General features: G+C 47.7%; 2 protein-coding genes across 6 annotated transcripts in view; both read right to left on the bottom strand.

The window, feature by feature from the left end:
• The window catches only part of rpl6 (ribosomal protein L6), a gene marked incomplete at its 5' end in the record, with an annotated part of 24,899 nt that continues 4,234 nt past the window's right edge, over positions 1–20,665 (bottom strand). Inside the window, 7 exon segments of the mRNA NM_001292741.1 lie at positions 1–189; positions 1,654–1,838; positions 2,099–2,147; positions 2,665–2,808; positions 3,219–3,317; positions 3,628–3,777; positions 5,568–5,581. Of these exon segments, the coding sequence (NP_001279670.1) occupies positions 37–189; positions 1,654–1,838; positions 2,099–2,147; positions 2,665–2,808; positions 3,219–3,317; positions 3,628–3,777 (780 nt within the window). The 3' untranslated portion in view covers positions 1–36.
• On the bottom strand, positions 6,828–20,527 carry LOC103184047 (acyl-CoA dehydrogenase family member 10). 5 transcript variants are annotated; one of them, XM_042337413.1, is made up of 22 exons: positions 20,405–20,527; positions 19,473–19,596; positions 18,480–18,686; positions 17,453–17,604; positions 16,993–17,187; positions 16,565–16,723; positions 16,242–16,401; positions 15,676–15,817; positions 15,233–15,301; positions 14,767–14,948; positions 14,523–14,673; positions 13,600–13,745; positions 12,798–12,971; positions 12,000–12,415; positions 11,554–11,694; positions 11,209–11,346; positions 10,859–10,949; positions 9,980–10,138; positions 9,560–9,732; positions 8,980–9,123; positions 8,669–8,746; positions 6,828–7,337 (listed from the first exon to the last, which is right to left on the bottom strand). In XM_042337413.1, exons 3-22 carry the CDS (start codon positions 18,664–18,666, stop codon positions 7,203–7,205), a joined length of 3,192 nt encoding a protein of 1,063 aa, XP_042193347.1. In that variant the 5' UTR covers positions 18,667–18,686; positions 19,473–19,596; positions 20,405–20,527; the 3' UTR covers positions 6,828–7,202. The 5 variants fall into 5 exon arrangements, with proteins under 5 accessions (XP_042193347.1, XP_042193345.1, XP_042193346.1 ...); XM_042337411.1 differs by having other exon boundaries at positions 20,395–20,527; XM_042337412.1 differs by lacking the exon at positions 19,473–19,596 and having other exon boundaries at positions 20,395–20,527.

Below are 20,665 nucleotides of genomic sequence, written 5' to 3' on the forward strand. Positions count from 1 at the left end.
CCATTTTGGTTTTAATAAGAGCTTTTTACACCTCGTTTAGAAAACCAGTTTATGTGGGAAAACTCCGTTGGACAGGCAGAACGTGCTGCGGAGGTAGCCGCGAAGCTCCGGCGTCTTCCTAATGATGGGCAGGAGCTGGGAATCCACCGCTTTCTGGTCTTTCTTCCGCTCTTCTGTCAGCTGGTATTTCTGTGGATGGGGGAGGAGCAAGGCGTGAGTTGGAAGCCCGCATGCTGAGTCACTGGAACCTCACAGTATTTATTTGGTCAGACGCATGGCTGTCTGACACACGAAGAAACCCATTCATCAGAGCATCCAAACCAGAGTTCCACATGTGGAATGCTACCTACATAAGGAAATTTACACGCGACTGGAATGGAGTCCTCTCTCTCTCTCTCGCTCTCCCTGGAGGGATGGACCCCGCTTACCGATTAAAGTGCTATTTATCGAGAGCATTGTCTGCCAAGCTTCCCTTTGCTTATCCAGCTCCCCGCTAGTTAGGGCTTTGACTTGCACAGTTAACAGGACCCAAGTGTGAAGAATTCCTGCTCCAAGGAGTTGGTCTGTCCCCTCTGGTCCTGCCGATGCAGCATTAACTGTTCTTGTTTCAACAAAAGTCTCCCCAGTCAACTATTCACTGTAGCACAGAGCATCAGAATTTTTTCACACAGAGTTGTTGGGGGTGTGGAATGCACTGCCACTAAGGTAGAAGAGACAGAATCCACTGTGGGTTTTAAGAGGGTAGTAGATGGGTATATGAGAGATAGAGGCTTGAAGGGGTGTAGAGATATGGCAGAGTAGTGGGATTGAATGAACACCTTACTCTGAGAGCTGATGCAGACTCCTTCTACGCTGTCAATGTGTAAGGCATCAAAGTCCATACAACACTGGGATTTATAAGATTTGCCATGTAACAGTCAGCATAAACAGCACAGCAGGTCTCACTTAGAAGAGACTGCAACTGAATGAGACTATGTTTATTGTAGCAAGCAGAAATAGCATCAGATCACGGTTGGTTTCTGACACAGAGTGTAGCTTGCACCCTCTCCTTTGACATATGACATTGGGGGGATTCGTCACATTTCTCTCCCTTACCCCCTTGCAGGCAGTTACTGCTGAATACATTACTGGGCAAACACCCTGTTAGAAAAGTGTCAGCAGTGGACAGATTTATCAGCAATTGCTCCCTGTGGTATTAGAGCAGCCAAACTGTGAGGAACGATTCCGGAAGACAAGCTCAGTAACGTCAGTAAGATACGAGAGAGGATGCCATTTCCAGCAGCAGCATGGCACTTACTACTCACATCACAGATCAATATATAAACGTACACGATACTTTTGCAAATTGCAGAGCACACCAGTCAGATAATTGCCTGGTCAATCTAGTCAGTGAAGCAACATGTGGAGTGATCCGAGCTGGACAAGCAGCGGGAAACCTTGCCACAGTGGCATTGATGGCAAGCTGTACGGTTTTAGCTGGTTAGAATCCAGCAGTTACCCCAACGCACACTCTGGGGTCCCCAAGCCTGGGCTCTTGCCAACCTGCGCCTAATATTGTCCAGAATTAGCTAAGCAGGGCGCTGTGGGATAGAGTTCCAAATGGATGACCCTCTGATGGATCTTCAGGCGAAGCAGAGACTACACCACACATACCTCTTTCTCGGTCTCGAAGATCTCGCCCTCCTGATGCTTGGGTTTGCGCAGCTTCTTCTTCTTGAAGTAGGCGTCTGTCAGGTGTTTGGGGATCTTCACCCCTGAGATGTCGATCTTTGTGGATGTGGCGATGACAAACTTCTGGTGCACTCTGCGCAGTGGCACACGGTTGAGAGTCAGAGGACCTGCAGCCAACACAGAGAGCAGAGCGTTAGGGAAAAGATCCGGAGCAGTCAGCAAATCAAAGACATAACTAATAAAAGTACAAATGAAGGTTGTGACTGTTTGTGTGACACTGCTGTGCGCAATTGGCTGCTGTGTTTCTCCCACAAAATCCACTTTACAGTATATCCTGTGAAGCGCTTTGAGACGTCTTAAAAGGCGCAATGATTATTATTACTCAGGTGAACGCGATTGAGTTAAGAAATAGGAGGACCGCACTCACCCGAGACCAGCAACAGGCCAGTGCCGAGCTGCTGCAGGAAAACCGCACGCTAAAGAACGAGAGAAAGAAAACTCAATGTCACTGGAATTGATCTGCAGAAAATGAACAATTCAAAGCGCAAAAGTCAAAACAACTCGAAATGCTGTACAGGGTCTCCACAAAGTCCTGTTAGCACCACCTTTTATGTCTAGAGTGCACTGACCAACAATTGAAACACGTGAAAGAATGATAACTGTATTTAGAAGTACTTAATTGTATTCAGTACCAATGTCCTCCCGACGTGAAAGACGCAATAAAAACGTAACTTTGTTGTTGTTGACTCTATTTAGACGTCCAGAAGATCAGTGTGCTTTGAGTGCCATCATTCTCATGGCAGATAACGATACATCACCATATTTGGGTCAACATCTTCCGTAGTATTTATGGATGGAGTGATGAGGCAAAATGCACCTCTGACAGCTTGTTTCAGCAACTCCGCAGTCTCATATTGCTGTTTTGTAACAAGGAGAAAGAGGACGTTGTGGATACCCTGTACACAGAAACAATCACATTCTCCCGACCCTCACCTTGCACCTGTGGCGGCCAGTCAACATGATGAGGACGGTCCCCGGGGTGATGGACGTTCGCAGACGCCTCTTGTGTTTGCTGAAGGGTTTGTTACCGTGGCTGATCTTCTTGCGCGGCAAATCCTCGGTTGGGTAATAACGTGGCTGCAAAGGGTAGTTTGTTTTAATTAGAAACACAAGTTCAACAAACCTCTGATCTCACCCTTCGATACACCCACACCTTCTGTAAAACAGTCTCAACAACTCTTCCCGGTAACCTGTTACTATCACAGAATCCTACAGCACAGAAGGTGGCCATTTGGCCCATCGTGTCTGTGCTGGCTCTTTGAAAAAGCTATTTAATTAGTCCCACTTCCCCGCTTTCACCACACAGTTTTGCAATTTTTTTTCTTTTCCTGTATATATCCAATTCCCTTTTGAAAGTTATTAGTGAATCTGCTTCCACCAACCTTTCAGACAGTTTTAAACACTTCAGGTAAATATTACAACAATACCCTTGGACTAAAGGCCTAAACCAAAATGAAAGCACACAGAAGCCCTAGATTACACGTTACCATTTTGCGGAGTTTAACCACACGGGTGCCTCCATTTTTGTCTCCACCAACAGGTTTGCTGACTGTGGCGGGCGCCTTTTCCTTCAGTTTCTTTTCAATCTGCAAACAAAGGACACAGCCTCAGACACACAGGCCACAACTTTACTGAGACAATTATTGGATGACAAAATATTGGAAATCTGGATTCCAATTTAGCGAGAATAAATGGATAAACTGCATCCAAAGGAATTCAAATAACTTGAGGGGAATTCTTAAACCAAACTCTGGTTCCTTTGAAACAAAGTTAAGACAACAACCACAACTGTTACTTGTAATAGCCCCCTTTTATGCGGAGGGCAGCATCGCGGAGCGCTTTACAGTGGCCTTTTCAGCAGCCCCTTGCAGGCCCCATCTGCCCAATGTTCTGTACCTTGGTTTCAGGAGCCTTGTATTTGCGTTTGTACATTGCCCTCCTGGCATACATGGCAGAGCGGGAGTACTTCCCAATGCCTCTTGCCAACCAGGGATTTCGGCTGGTGTGCCGCTTTGGCTTTTTCACCTTCTTCTGTTCTTCAGCCATCTGCAACACCAAAAAAAAAAGGTAAGTTAATAACACCGTTCAACATGGAATTGCTCCCTTTCCGGTCATTTGGGACGGGGATAGCGCGCGTTTATTGGGGCGGAGGAATAATACTTGTATTTGCCGCGCCTTAGCACACTATTGTTGAAAGGCTCAAAGCGCTTCACTCACTGTAACGCGGAATGACTATTTATAGGAAGAATTTCATTTGGGGTTTAATAATAATAATGCTTACATTTGATACAGCCCCTTATCACGTTTTCGATACGTCTCAAAGCGCTTCACAGAATATTATTGTAATGTGAATTGACTGTATTTTGTGGGCGAAACAGATTATGAATAGACAACAGAACAGTGAATGCGGACAGAATCAATGACAAGTTTGAGGGCTAAAGGGAAGTCTAGATTTAGCAACCTTTCTCGCAGCAGTAAACAGCACATGAACTGGCGAAAGATCACTCGAGTCTCGAACATCTTTCCCAGCGAACAAGACGACACAGGCTTAGGTGTGAGGCACTGAAATGGTCTGGACCCTAAGCCCTGCACACACCCGGAAAGCCTCGGGTCGCAACCGAACAGCTTGGAAATTAAAACTAGTATTTCCCTCACGTGGCCCTAACGCAAACACGATAACACTCTCACACACACACACACCCTAAACAAAACTGCGATTAATTATCACTGCCCTATGGAACCACAGAAACTTAACAGCCAATCGTGCCGGTGATGGTTCTCTGAAAGGTATCCCGTGGGTCCCATTTGCCGGCCTTTCCCCCACAACCTTTCATAGGTTTAGAAGGTATTTCCCTCCGACTGCCTGTGTTGTGACTTACACACGTGGGAAGGTGCTGCCGGCGCGGAGTTAAACTCACACTCACACACACTCACTCTCACACACACTCACTCATCACACACTCTCACACTCACTCACTCCTCAACACTCACTCTCACTCACACACTCACTCCTCACACACACACTCTCATCCTCACTCCACACACTCACTCTCACTCCTCACTCTCACACTCACTCCTCAACACTCACTCTCACTCCTCACTCACACACTCACTCACTCATCACACACACACTCTCACTCCTCACTCTCACACATCACACACACACTCTCACTCCTCACTCTCACACTCACTCACTCATCACACAAACACTCTCACTCCTCACTCTCACACTCACTCCTCACACACACACTCTCACGCTCACTCCACACACTCACTCCCACCTCACACTCACTCACTCCCACCTCTCACTCACTCACTCTCACTCACCACACACACACTCTCACTCCACACACTCACTCACACACACACTCACTCACACACACACTCACTCTCACTCACTGCCTCAGGCAGCAGTTAGCGTGAGGCCCAGAGGCAGCGCCTGTGAGGAGGGTCTCTCTTTCTCTCACACACACACACACACACAGCGCCTCCTCTCAACTCACAACCCCTAACACCCCCTCTCTCTCTCTCTCTCCCTCTCCCTTCTGCTTTCACGGCAGCGTGACCCACATCTGTCTGTCTATGTGTCTCCTCAGCCATCACCACCACCACCACCACCGCCGCCATCATCCCTCCCTCATCACTTCCACAGCGACCGCTCGCAACACGAACGTAAACCGCCATCCGACGGAAATATCGGTTAATCCCGACGGCTGACACCTCGCGCCGCGTTTCCCCGGCGGCCTCGGGCGGGGAAGGAGCTTCCCCGGCGCCGATGGAGGCGGATTCGGTTCCCCCCCCTCTCCCGCCGGGCGCGCGGCGCCGCCATTTCTTACCTCGACTCCAAAGGAAAGGCCTTACATCCGGGTCCCGGAGGTATAGCCGCCGCCGCCGGCGCGACGTCACGCCACTCCGACCGGAAGTCGAGCATTCTGGGAGTTGTAGTTCCGGCTCTGGACCCGACGCCCTTCCTCAATGGGGTCACATTGCTGATTAATAATAAGTAGGAATAATAATAATAATAATAATAATGAATGAATGGATTCTAAATGCATTTGTCCTTAACGTCATTTTTCGCCCATACGTATAAAAAAAGTCAACTCACTTTACAGCGGATTCTGTGAAGCGCTTTGAGACGTCTCGAAGACGTGAACAAACCCTATATCGGATGCAAGGATTATGATTATTGGGTTAAAAGATTGTGTCAGCCCAGTTGAAGTTTTTTTTTATATCAAATTAACAAACACGTAGTTAGGAACCACATGGTTAATAAGACACGGCGTAATAAAACATTTTCCCTCCCCAAGGTGGATTTAATAAAATGTTCACAACCATTTGGCTTACAAAATCATATTTAGGAGATTAGAAATACATAGAACAGCTGTATCCGCGCTGATCCTGACAAATGATGATGATAATAATAATAATCCCTGCATTTGATATAGCGCTTTTCACGTCGGGAGACGTCCCAAAGCGCTTCACAGAACACACTGTAAAGTGAATTGACTGTATATTTGTGGGCCAACGCGGCAGCCAATTGCGCACAGCAATGTCCCACAAACAGTCGTAGATTGTAAATGAACAATTTATTATTGTTTTGGTTTTGGAGGGATTATTATTAGGCTCTGTGTGGAGTAAGGAAACTTGCCCGAGGTTTCGCCCTCTGCCTGGAATTGAACTCAGGTCTCTCGCTTGCAAAGCGAGTGCTCTAACCACTGAGCTACAGGACTCCACCAATATTTGATATATATATCTATATATTTGATATAGCACCTTTCACATCAGGACATCTCAAAGCCCTTTAATTTACAGGATTTATTGTACATTTAAAGTCTCGTTGGTGACTGTATTTTGTAGGCGAACAAGGATGGAAATGTATACACAGCAACTCCCTACAAACAGCAAGTAAATGATTATTTGTACCTGTGTGTTGGCCAGAACACAGGGAGGAACTCCCTTCAACTTTTTAAAACACAGAACGTGGACAGTGAATGCTTCAACTCAATACACCCACGGGTCTCAACTTATTTTGGTTTGATCAACAGCCACGACTTAAGTTAACAGTTTATTAAAAAAAAATACACTTTCCCAGTTAGTTTGTTCCGAACTCCTCTGGATCACCTTTATTCTTTAAAAATAGATTTTAATAGCTTTTATTTTCACAAAGTAAATATATCAGAAATTCCGTATACACCAAGTCCACATGGCCAAATTGTCAGTTACAAAATATATTGAAAGATCGTGAACGTATGTGCTCATCTACAGAATGACATCAGGAGAGAAAATATGTAATCATTATATAATCAGTGTTATTATTGGTGAGTCTTTTTGAATAAACCAAAACAAAACTCAAAGGAAGAATACAAGTACCGTACTTTCATGATTCGCTTTGTACTGTAAAATGCTTAGTGTCCCTTAAAGCCTGTGGCTATTTTAATTCATCACAGTCCCAAACCTACTCTCTGTGGGTGTCAACGTTTCAATTCTAGTTTGGCGATGGCAGTCCTGTGAACCTCATCCGGTCCGTCAGCAAGTCGTAAGGCACGAGCCCAGCCAAAGTACTCTGCCAGGGGGTAGTCACTGCTGAGACCCGCTCCTCCGAATGCCTAAACAAACACACAACGGAAACTGTCAGAGAATACACTGACACCGATGTTATATCCTGAGACAATTCAGAATCATTGTCTTGATAGAGGGTAGATGAGCTATGACCAATCTACATCTCTGCTCTCAGCAATGTTCAGCGATTGCTCACTCACGGCGTACACACAGCGCTGCTGTCTCCCCGCGCCCTCATGTGGAATGTTTTATTGTTGTCAGGCACAAGACTCAACAGCTTACGAAAAAAAAACAGGAGCTGTCAGACAGCAGAGGGAAGAGAAGGAAACCTTGAGCTTTGCCTGTCAGCTTGTACATAGAATTCTTGGAACTCTGACCTTCAGAGGCCTCTCACCAACACAGCTCTGGGTTCCTCCATTTTTCAGAGCTCAATATATCGTATAAATATAGGAGGAGTCCGGGAGCGTAGTGGTTAGAGCAAGAGCACCCGGGTTTGATTCCCGGACAGGTCAAGTTTCCTTACTCCACACACTTCTGCTTACCTAGCAGTAAGTAGGAACCTGGGTGTTAGTCGAAATACCGGATCACTTTCTGGGGGTAACAATCCCTCCAAAAAAAGTAAAATTTCGTCACTCAATCCACAACTGCTTGTGGGACACTGCTGTGCGCAATTGGCTGCCGCATTTCACCTACAAATACACAACCAATCCACTTTACAGTATATTCTGTGAAGTGCTTTGAGACGTCCCAACGACGTGATAAATCGCTATATCAAATGCAAGGATTATTATTCTAAAGCCAACGCAGCGCTAACCCTGGTGGCTACGTTCCGGTGGCTCTTTGCTGCATTAGCAGATCGTAAGTCTAGCATCCTGACCAATGTAAATGTTTGTAGATCAGTCTCTCACAAGAGGTGAGAAACAGAGAAGATGCCAAGTGGCAAAACAAAGCTCTCTCGTCCTTAAACAAATGAAAGCATCACGGAACAACACAGGCAGAGGAGTTACGATCTGGAATGCTTTCAAAACTTTCAATAGGGAATTGGATAGATTCTTGAAAAGAGCGGGTGAGTGGGAACTAGTTGGTTGCTCTTTCAAAGAGCCAGCACGGCCAATTGGCCTCCTTCTGTGCTGTAGAATTCTGTGATTCTATGACGTGGAACACGCAGCCAACCTATAATCCCATTTTCTGGCCCCTCTCTTTGGATTTATTTTCCGGGAATAATTATTGAACATTTACAAGATCAAATGAGACAGAAAATCTATCATTGTGTAACTCAGGGAACAAGACAGAGAGTCACCATGGTCATGCGCACACTTTATGAGCACATGTTTAACCAGTTCATGCATCGATTGCATTGCACATCACCTGTCCTTACCTGAATTGCACGGTCAATGACCTTCAAAGCCATGTTAGGCACCAAGAGTTTAATCATGGAGATCTCAGGGGCAGCTGCCTGGAACAACAGGGAAGTAAATGGTTTCAGAGAAATCAATAATTCACACTGCAGTGGGCGAGGAAATCAAGGACGAGCACGAGGCCACGTAAAAAAGAATGCAAGACAAGAAGTAAAAAAATCTGACTTGCAAAAGAGCAATAAAACATGAGAGAGAGGGCACTTACTTTACAGGCGTGCACCCTTTGCTGTATTGCTTTGGGTGGCACTGTGGAGTCTAGCTCTTCACTGACCTTGTTTCCTACGGTGTCCATGAGATGTGCTGCTTTCAGCACCAGCAGCCGTGCCTGTTCGATCTCAACCCGGGAGTGAGCCATGTCTGCCATGATAGTGCCCTGCTCAGCGAGTGGCTTCCCAAAAGCATTTCGAGTTTTCACCTACAGTTACAAGGAGCGGGAGGTTGGACCGATGGTTAGGGAACCTTCCTGTCTTGTATGGCTTACTACGAGAAGGATTATTTTCAATCCATGTATCGCACGCCATTCCCCAACTGATGATGTAAGAAACAGGAAGGGAGAAAACCACAGTTAGTATTACCCAATACACCCCCACCCATCCCCCAAAGGGGGATATTTACTTGAAAAGGAAAAATGTACGGGGCTATGGGGTAAGAGAGGGGGAGTGAGACTTGTTGATAGCTCTTTCAAAGAGCCGACACAAGCACAGTGGGCCAAATGGCCTCCTTCTGTGCTGTAGGATTCCATACATTCCTTATCCAGAGTAACCCAGGTCATGTGGGTTTCCATTAACAGCAGTCAGTTATAGAACCTCTTACTCATTAATTGTTTCTATGATTCAGTGTTACATATTCACCCGTTCTTTCATGAGTTCCAATGCTCGTTCTGCATTGCCAATGAGCCGCATGCAGTGGTGTATCCTTCCGGGGCCCAGCCTACCCTGGGCGATTTCAAACCCTCGGCCAGGCTCCAGCAGAATGTTTTCCTTCGGCACACGGACATTTTCAAAAAGCAGCTCCCCATGTCCTCCTGAAGCCATGTCATAAACGTGTTATTACACCAATCATTGTATCTGTGACAACCCAACCTTTGTATGTCTTCCACCTGCCACCCAATCTCAAACATTGTACCATTTCTGCCACCAATTGCCCAATTCCAACATCTGTACATCTCCCCCCACCCTTTGCCAGCTGATCTGCAATCTATTTAGCCGCTGAGAAGCTCTGTCCCTACAATGTGACCTCGCTCAATGTCCTTTAATGATATCCTATCTCACCTGGCGGGTCCTCCATCCCATACACGGAGAGGGCACGGAGAACCTGAATCCCGGGTGTATCCATAGAAACCAGAACCATGGATTGCTGCCGATGTCGCGGAGCCTTGGGATCGGTCTTTCCCATAAACACACAGAGTTTGCAGCGAGGATCAAGGGCACCTGGCAGGAGGCAGAGATGGTCATGGGCTACTACACGCACACACACACAGTTTAATCTTTGAAGCACTTTGTCTAAACGATGTGGTGAGGCGCTAGATCAAATGCAAGGATTATTATTATTTATTCTACATCTTCTAAAACAGAATTGGCAGATCTTATACCTTTGTGCATCCAATGCCAGTATCAAGCACTACCAGGTAACAAGCAGAGTAAAATTCTCTTCACAATTTCCCATCAGGTATTGCTAGTTCTGGCAGCATACAGGTAAACTGCAGTGTAAAACACCCTTCGGTGTGGTGACAAAATATGCCTTAACCCTAAATCTCAGGGAAGAACCCCATAATGTACCATTGAAACGTACAGCACAGAAGGCCATTCGACCCACCATGTCTGTGCTGGCTCTATTAATGAGCAATCCTTCCAGTCCAATTTACATGCTGTTTCCCCATATCCTCTTTTCTTTTAGATATCTTTCAAGTTCCCTTTGTGGAAGCTAATATAGAATCTGCCTCAACCACTAACACTCCTGGCAGGGCATTCCATACCCTAACCAGCGCAACATATCCCAAACTTAGATCTTTACACCAATCTGAGCAATAAAATCTTCATCCCATGCTTCTAAACTGGGATCAAATTAAAATCCAAGAGATGATAAACAATGCACCAAACCCTGCGCTACCTACCCTCCTGCCGTTGGCTGCAGACGCGCCTCACTCTTACCTGTGGTCCACCATTTGTGGCCGTTGAGGATGTAAAAGTCTCCATCCTCGACGATTGAGGCTTCAATGTTTGTAGCATCCGAGGAGGCCACCTGGATGTAACAAAGAACAATTAATCTGGCTATGTCTCTCATATCTCTGTTTGCTTCCAAAATAGGTTAGAGAGTTGTATAGATTGTCGATGAATCAGGTTCTGGAATGTGGAAACACAGGTCACATAAAGGGCAAAGCAGCATTGAAAACGGTTCTCAGAAGTGCCCTCGAAGGACTAAGTTACAAAGAAAGACTCAGACAAAGACAAGTTTCTTTAAGGCTTGAGAAAAGAAAAAAGGGATAATGGAAATAGAGCACCTGGGGCTCAGTCATGGCGAAACACGATCTGATTTTCCCATCCAACAGTGGAAAGAGCCATTGTTTCTTCTGTGATTCGGTCCCATATCGGACCAGCACCTCCATATTCCCCGTGTCTGGCGCCGAGCAGTTAAACACCTGTCAAAAGGGAAATGTTTCAGAAAATTGCTCGAACAAGGCACAGATCACTCCACTTTACAGTATATTCTGTGAAGCGCTTTGAGACGTCTTGATGACGTGGTAAGGCGCTATGTCAAATGCAAGGATTATGATTATTGTTATTATTATTAAACCATAGGGCACAAGGCAGAGGGACTCACTCACGAGGCAATGTCATACTAATACCTCCGGTGCGTGCAGTGACCTGCCCATGACTTCGCAGAGGTAAGCAAACTCCAAATTTGTTAATCCGGCTCCGTATTCGATCTTGGGATCCGCCTCCAGAGGTAGAAACAGGTTCCAGAGTCCGTCCTCTCTAGCTTTCCTCTGAAAACACAAGGATTAACTCTTTTAATGTCAGGATTCTACCCAAATGTAAGGGTGTTTCGCTGCTGGCTATTAGGAAAGGGGAAGGAAATGAACCTCAACTCCCCTAAACCATGCTGAAAATCATGGAACATTTTCAGCTATATTTCTGCCTCAACCCCACCCGTTCCTTCCAGCCTTGCTGGTAATCTAACAGGAACGTGGATAAAATCTAATCCTTCGTCACTGGGTGAAAGCTGGTGGGGATCTTACTTCAGACCTGTCTCTTCTTGGGACAATTTTTCTGCTGTAGTGAAAGCTCATACCTTTAGCTCTTCTATGTGGGGGTTTGGGATCCATCGATTGTCAGAGCTCTGGTAGTCTCTCAACTCCTGCTCCAAGGGGAGCACCTGCTTGTCCATGAAGGTACTCAGTGTGCGATGTAACTCCTGCACCCGGACAGGCAGACTCTCAGCGGAAACAATCAGATGACCTTTGGGAGCAGATGCCATTGCTACAGCTGGGTGTCTGGGGGCTTTGATATCAAACGAGGATGATACATGTGTCGCTGACGAACTCTGCCTGCTCCACGTCGCGAAGCTCCTCAACGGAACTCCCGGGTTTCCAGTCGGAATCGATTTGAAGATGCGGAAACCTTCTTTTGTGGCAAACACCCAAGCCAAGTCAGCCATTTCCTCAGCAAGCTTCCCAACCCCTGCTGCCTCGGCTGAACTTGCCTGTCCTGGACAGAAACACAAAGGAATTATCTTTCCTAAAGCTCTTTATTGTGGCAAAGGAACTCTCTCCCCCAAAAGGCTGTGGATGCCAATTGATCAATTGAATTTTTTCATGACTGTGGTGGATAGATTTTTGTTAAGTCAGGGTATCAAGGGATATGGAGCAAATGCGGGTAATCGGAGCTGAGGTACAGATCAGCCATGATCTAATTGAATGGAGGAATAGGCTCGAGGGGCTGAATGGCCTAGCCCTGGTCCTATGTTCTCCGTACAGTACTACCTGGCAATACCTTGTCGAAAGCCTCAATGCATGACCTGATTGTATGGTTCCCTCCGTCCACAGTCACTGATACACAATCTTTAGTAGTTGGTCTCTATTTTGCTCACCTTGTAGTGATCGCTTGTAGACACCCTGGAGGATGGCAGCAATTCGGAAAAAGGCAAAGGCCATGTAGAAATTCCAATTTTCAACAGACCTGATTCCCATGTTCTCACAGTAAAGAGAGAGGTATTCCTCATCGGATGGGATTCCCATCTCTGCCAAGTCGTACTCACTCAGTCCTGCAGCAACAAACGGAAACTGAATTTAAACATTAATAATAATAATAATCCTTGCATTTGATATAGCAACTTATCACATCTTCAAGACGTCTCAAAGCGCTTCACAGAATATACTGTAAAGTGAACTGACTGTGTACGTTGTGGGGGAAACGCGGCATTGTTTCTCTATCACAGAACGGATCCTCACACTCATCCACAAATCCCTTCACACCCTGGCACTTCCCTACCTTTCTGACCTCCTTTCTCCCCGCTCCACTATCTGCTGCCTCCGCTCGGCTGGCTCCAGCCTCCTGCTTGTCCCTCGTTCCCTCCACTCTACCATCGGCGGCTGCACTTTCAATCACTACTCCCCAAATCTTTAATTCTCTCTCTCAACCTTGGCACCTCCTTCCCCTCTTTTAGATCAGAACTGAAGACCTCTCTATTTGAATGTGCTTACAGTCACCTCCTCCCTCCACCTGGCTTGGTGTTGGGCTTTGCCACTATTAAGCGCTCTGAGACTCTGCCCCGCATGAAGGGTGCTATATAAATGCAAGTTGTTGTTATTTTAATAAATACCAGCCTGGCTGAATGGCTTGTTTCTGTGCTGTAACGTCCTATGTAATTCCATGTCTTGCTCCCCACTTACCCTTCAGGAGGTGGAAATCTGGTGGCAGATGGTGCACTAAACAATTATAGGTCACATCGGAGAGGGGATCGCCGAGCGTGGACAGTTCCCAGTCTAACACAGCCAGCACCTCCGGCTTGTCAGGGTGGAACACCACGTTGTCCAGCCTATTTGGTGAGACAAAAGGAGAGTTCAATTTATATAAAGCAGATGTGTAGCTCTCAGCACAATTGCACACACTCTAACCACATCCACCCGGGGCCCTGCAACTGAAACACAACAATTCTTAGTCACTGTGAAGACATTCTCGTTTGCTGAGGTGGTTTTGTGAACAACAACAACAAGATTGCATTTATAGATCGCCTTTCACGTCGGGAGGACGTCCCAAGGTGCTGGACAGTTGGGTCGGGACCCGAGCATTGGGGGGGGGGCGGGGGGAAATGGTCAGGGTGAGGGGAGGGAAGGGAGGGAGCGAGGAGGGGGTAGAGAGTCGAGAGGGGAGCTGAAGGCACGGTTGAACAGAAAGGTTTTGAGACCGGCCTTGAAGGAGGAAAGGGAGGAAGCGGCGAAGGCACTGGGGGATAGAGTTCCAGAGCCTCGGGGCTGAGAGGCTGAAGGCCCGGCCACCGATGGTAGGGCGGTTGGGGCGGGGGATGTGGAGCAGACCGGAGCCAGAGGAACGGAGAGTACGGGCAGGTAGGTAGGGGGATAGTAGGTCGGAGAGGCAGGAGAGAGCGAGGCCGTGAATGGCCTTGTAGGTGAGGATGAGGATCTTGAATTCGATCCTCTGGGGGATGGGAAGCAGTGGGGGCGAGCGAGTGATGTGGTCGCGAAGCCTGGTGCGGGACAGTGCACGAGCTGCAGAGTTCTGAATGACCTGCAGCTTGTGGAGGGAGGTGCCGGGAAGGCCGACGAGGAGAGAGTTCCTACTTGGCGTGCCCTACCTGAAATCTCCGTGCACAACTGTGGTGGTCTCTTGTGTGGGGAGATGGTCCGGGAGCCACTGTATGAGCCTCTCCATGGCCGGGATCGTTCGAGTCTCACTCGCTCTGTACTGCTTACTCCAAGTGCGCACCTGACGCTCAATGTAGTTACCTGAAAACAAATTACTTTGCGTAAAACCCTCGGCTGTCGAAGAAAAATCAGATACACACAATCAATAATCGATTGGAATCAGGTCTCCCTCACCGTATTTGCCATAATCCTCCAGCCCAGCAGCCTGGATGTTAACCTGGTGAATCTGACAGAGAGTCCGGTTCATGGCTGTGTAGATCTCTCTCCGTTGACTCGGGTTTAACCCCGGCAGTGATGGGTCCTTAAAAATGCGTCCTGGGCAGTACTCCATCAGGTAAAAGGAGGTGCCCAGAACACTGGGGAGACAGGAGTAACAGTATTATAGAGGAACAGAGCAACCAGCGAACACGACGCCAGTAATCCACTGCACCGCGAGTTTACGAAGACCTTGCTCTTCGACCGCGTCGTCGGTCCTCTCCTACCCCCACCCTCCCTGCAGTCACCCTCCTATCCCTACCCTCTCTGCCCTCTACCCCTCCTGACTGTCCTCGACTTTCCAGCGCCTTCGGATGTCCTCCTGAAGTGAAAGGCGCAGAGTGAATGTCATTTGTTGTTATTGCGTGCCGAGGGACCTACATACCTGGGATCCTCACAGAGGGCCAGTGGCTTTGGGACAGGGACTCCCATCCCGGCAAGAGCTTTCATCACCCTGAAAGGAACCAAGAAAGTAAAGCCTTTCCATCAAATAATTTCGAACAAGTGAATGAAAATGAATTAGAAATTCTCTAAATCAAGGCAACAAACCCAAACGTGCTTGAGAGGCTTTTCGCTCCAGTATGTTTCCGCTCACATTGGCTTTAGAACAGATTCTATTCTCTCCCACATTGTACCTACTACCTAACCCCTCACGCACACAAAGAGGTCTGTATCTGTACTCCCCCCCCACTCTCAAACACACAGTGTACCCGTACACTCTCCACACCTCGCACACACAGTGTACCTATACTCCCCCACTCTCACACACACGTACTGCCTGTACTCTCTCCCCTCCCCCTCACACACACACACACACACACACAGTACCTATACTCTCGCTCCACCAGGTGAGCTGATGGAAGCAGTTTTCCAGGTGGCTTTTTCCTCAGGACCAGCTGTCGGTCACCGCTCTGCAGGTGGTATGTGGGGTTGGACTGTCCGTGCGTAAACTGCCGCAGACTCAATGGTTCTGAAAGCAGACAATCGTTTATTACAGCACACGCAACTCCCCCCCACCTCATGAACTTGCGGGACACGTCATATCATTGTTGTTGTTGCCTTATCACATCGTCGGGACGTCTTAAAGCGCTTCACAGGATATACTGTGAAGAGGATTCACTGTGTATTTTGTGGGCAAAATTTCCATTCGATTTCTCTTTTAGGTAAGGACCGCATCTAAAAGTAACCTGAGTCACAAGTGAAGGGCTGGTCCTTCAGCAGTTTGATGGAATAATAATAATAATAATCCTTGCAATTGATACAGTGCCTTGTCACGATCATTGAGACATCTCAAGGCACTTCACAGAATATACTGTGAAGTACAATGACTGTGTATTTTGTGGGCGAAACACGGCAGCTAATTTCGCGCAGCAATTGGAATGTAAATACTCTACCCATTGAGCTTTGCCCCAGAGCTGTCTGGAGATATTCCTTCAGCTTGTCCACAGGAATTTCCATGCCCTGACGTACAGCCCGCGTGCCCTCCACATACCCATGTAGTGGGAACCCCAGCATGTCTGCCAACTCCTGCAGGGCTGCAGAACTGTCCTGAACCTAGAGGGAAACAAGAGCATTCGGGTACAGACCACCATCCTCCACATGGATAGGAACAAGTATCATGTCATTGAAAGCCACTGGCTGTATCTGCATTGCGATCCCCATTTCCACAGCTCCCACTGCCCCACCCACACACCAAAAGTAAAGAAAGCATTCTGACCTTAATAGTGTGCATTCCCAGCTGAGACGCAGTTTTCAAGTTTTGCCCAAGGTCGTCTAGGAAGATGGATTCCTCAGGACGGACCTTTAAGTGCTCCAGACACCGGGTGTAAATCATAGGGTCTGGTTTGCAAGTTCCTTCCCGGCACGACTCGATAATCTGGGAACGCAAGAAAACCGCCACAAACCAGTGAAACAACGAAACGTTGGCTTCTCAACGCAATCATATTTCCCTAGCCGATTTCATCTCTCGCACCCTTCCGCCATCAGGTTGAAGTCCAAGGGAGACAATCGCTCAAGACCATCTCCTAAACCAGAGTGACTTAAACCTATTCAGATCACATTTCTTCTTTAGAACCTGACTGCAGAAGACAACATTGCACAGAACGGAACAAACGTCCTCAAATGTTGTTGACGCATGTTACCCACCACATCAAAGAGAGATTTCTCCACAGGCAGGAAGCTCTGGTTCTTGTGGAGGTAGAAGTTATTGGTGAGTACAGCAGTACGCAATCCCTCTGCCCTGATGCACATGATGGCTTCTCTCATTGCCGGACAGGGCTTCTCAATCAGGTGACTGGCTATCTCTGATAAGAAGGCTCCGATTGGATCAGGGGTTTGGCTCTGGTTAAGAAGAAAAATAAATAGTGTTCATCTAAAATGATTTGAATTATAATAATAATAATCACTACTAGAAAGTGATCTGTCAATCAATTACCAACTGGGTTCCAACATACTGCTAGGCAAACAGAGGGTGTGGCCTAAGGTTTCTCCCCACCTGGGAATCGAACCCGGGTCCTCTCGCTTGCGAGGCAAGTGCTCTAACCACGAAGCTACACAACTCCACAGGATTAGAGTGGAGAGATGAGATGGAATAGGTTCTACTTACTCCAGTGAAGATCTCTTTGCTGCACAGGTCTGCAAACTCCTTCAATGTTAGCTCTCCTCGCATGCACCTGTACCAGCCATCACCCTTGTCTCCAGATCCTAATATAGCTTTCCAGATGCAACCAGCAGGAAGATTGTGTTGCTGTTCCCAGGCTGAGAATCAAGATCAGTTGTCATGGATTATACAACACTGGACTTAGGAAAGGAGAATGTTACAAAACACAAGTAAACTTCATGCTTTCTCTACAGCACAAGTCAATAGGACTCTCTCTTGGCACATGGGAGTTCCAGTTTCTCCCTGCCCCTCTCCCACTCGAACAGAATACTCCACATGATGCTCCGCAGATTGCAACCCAACCTTGTTTTCCAGGTTCCCTTTCGTCAGTGACGTGATATGATGCAGTTTTGCTTATTGCACCCATAGAAATTTACAGCAGAGGAAGCTATTCGCCCCTTCGTGTCTATGCTGGCTCTTTTAATAGCATTCCTTTCAGTCCCATTTACCTGCTATTTCCCTCTATTCCCTATTGCTTACTCCTTTTGAAAGCCTTCTGAAAGCCAATATGGATTCTGCCTTAACCATCATTCCCAGCAAGGCATTCCCTATCCTATGCATGAAAAACATCTCCTGATCTCCCCATTTGATATCTTAAATTGATAATCTCCAATCACTGACCAGTGGAAATAGTTTCTCCCTGTTGACTATCAAAACCCCTCATCATTTCAAAGACCTCTATCCAGTCACCCCTTAATCGTTGTTCCTCCAGTTCCTCCCGCCATCTGATCGATAAGAACCTTTTGAAAAAAAGATACTTGGACTTACATAGGAACAGCAGCAGGCCATTCAGCCCCTTGAGCCTGTTTCTCCATTCTATTAGGTCTGCATCTCAACTTAATTTACCTGCCTTTGCTCCTTAGCCCCTGATACCCCGACCTAATCCAGAATCCACAGCCTTTTGGGGGAAGAGTTCCTTCAAACAAGCCTACACAACTCATATTGCATGGATTTAATGAATCTTAACACTCACCAGCAGCTAGTCTGTATGGAGACTGGATCAGAACTCCACCCATGTCAAAAATAACAGCCTTGTAACGCCGGAGTTTTGAGTGGTTCCATCGCAGGGAAACCCAAACTGGAGATTTACACGATGACGCAATTCTTTGTCCTCTGGACATAAAATACCGTGGGGCACGGAACATTGCTGGGACCAGCATTATTGCACTGGTACCTGCTGCTAAAAGAGATTATAAGAACATAAGAACATAAGAATTAGGAGCAGGAGTAGGCCATTCGGCCCTTCGTGCCTGTGCTTCGCCATTCAATAAGATCATGGCTGATCTTCTCATCTAACTCTGATTACCTGCCCTGTCCCCATATCCCCTAATCCCTCTATTTTTCAAGAATCTATCAGTCTCAGCCTTGAAAATGTTCAAGGACTGACATCTACAGCCTTCTGGGGTAGTGAATTCCATGAATTCACTACCCTCTGAGTGAAGAAATGTTTCCTCAACTCTGTTCTAAGAGGCTGACCCTTAATTTTAAGACTGTGACCCCTGGTTATAGATTCTCCTACCAGGGGAAACAGTCCCTCTGTGTCTACTTTATCAGCCCTTTAAGAATCTTAAGTTTCAATAAGATCCCCCCTAATTCTTCTGTACTCTAGAGAATACAGCCCTAGTTTATTCAGCCTATCCTCAGAGGTCAGTCCCCTCATCCCAGGAACTAACCGAGTGAATCTACGCTGCACCCCCTCTAGGGCAAGTATAAAGCATGATTGGAAGTATTTTATGGACCTCCTAACTCTATACACGCCAGCCTTCCTCCCAACCATTTTGTTTAATAATGTGACCAACTTTGATGTACTCAACTTTAAAGAGAAAATTTGTGTTATGAAAGATCGTTACTGCCTACAGTCTAACTGGTCATGGGAAATCAGGAGGGGCTTCAGCATCGCCTGGCGGTGCTCTTAATGATGTGATGCCAAGGTGTGGGGGTGTAGAATAAATTAAATAAAATTTACACAAAATAAGGGCCCATCCAGCACTGTTATTTGCTTTCAGTTGTCATCCCCAGCTGAAAGGCGCTATAAAATATTTTGCACTTCAATTGACTCAGTTCCAACTGAGTTATCATAACAATAATCCCTGCAAAAAAAAATGTTGTCACTCAATCCGCAATCGCTTGCTATCCGTGTGCTGCGCTTCCCCTCACAAAATACCGTCGAATTCACTCTACGGTATATCCTGTGAAGCCCTTTCGATACACATTTCAACGACGTGTTCAGGTGCGATATGAATCGCAAAGATTATAATAATAATAATAATAATCCTTGCATTTGATAAAAGAGCGCCTGGTCACATCTTTCGAGACGTCCCGAAACGCATCACAGCGTATTCCGTCGCGTGCAGCGACTGCGCACCTGGCGGGCGAAAGGCGGGCGGCGGCCGACTGCGGGCGGACGGCAGGGGTCCCGCGGACGGTCGTGTGGAACTATTATTATTATTATCATCGATAATCAACTGGATTCGGGGGACGACATCAATCACGATTGAGATGGAGGTTCTGCTCAGTATGCAGGGGTGCGGGCGGGCGGGGGTGCGGGCTGGTGGGTGGGTGGGGGGGGTGCGGGCTGGTGGGGGGGGTTAAAGAGGAGCGGTGGATGGCAATGGAAGCCCGAGGGGCGCTGTATGAGTGTAAGTTGTCGTGGTGGTGGTGGTGGTGGTCTCAGCCCCTCCCCCACCCCCCTCAGCCCCTCCCCCACCCCCCTCAGCCCCTCCCCCACATCCCCTCAGCCCCTCCCCCACCCCCCTCAGCCCCTCCCCCCCCTCAGCCCCTCCCCCACCCCCAGGGGGTTAGGCCTCGGCACAACCTCGGCCTCTGTGGCTGCCCACACGGCGAGTAAGTAACTGCCACCCGCTCCCCCCCCACACACACCCACACACCCACACACACCGACCGCTCCCCGGTGTCGGTCGCGGGATCTCGTGGGTTTAACCTCAGGCTGTTATCGCGGGGCAGAGGGTTCCCTGAGGCCTGACGCCATGTTGCGCGTCACTCTCCCCGCCCGCGCTCCGACGTCATCGCGCCGTCACGTCATCACGCCGCCGCGACCTCACGCGCGCCACGTCAGCGGCACCCCCAGCCACAGCACGCGCGATCAATGGGGTCAGTCAACCCAACTGGCGGCCCGCGGGCCGCATCAGTCCCTTTCCT

This window comes from Callorhinchus milii, unplaced genomic scaffold (genome assembly GCF_018977255.1).
Source record: "Callorhinchus milii isolate IMCB2004 unplaced genomic scaffold, IMCB_Cmil_1.0 Scaffold8, whole genome shotgun sequence".
Lineage (NCBI taxonomy): Eukaryota > Metazoa > Chordata > Chondrichthyes > Chimaeriformes > Callorhinchidae > Callorhinchus > Callorhinchus milii.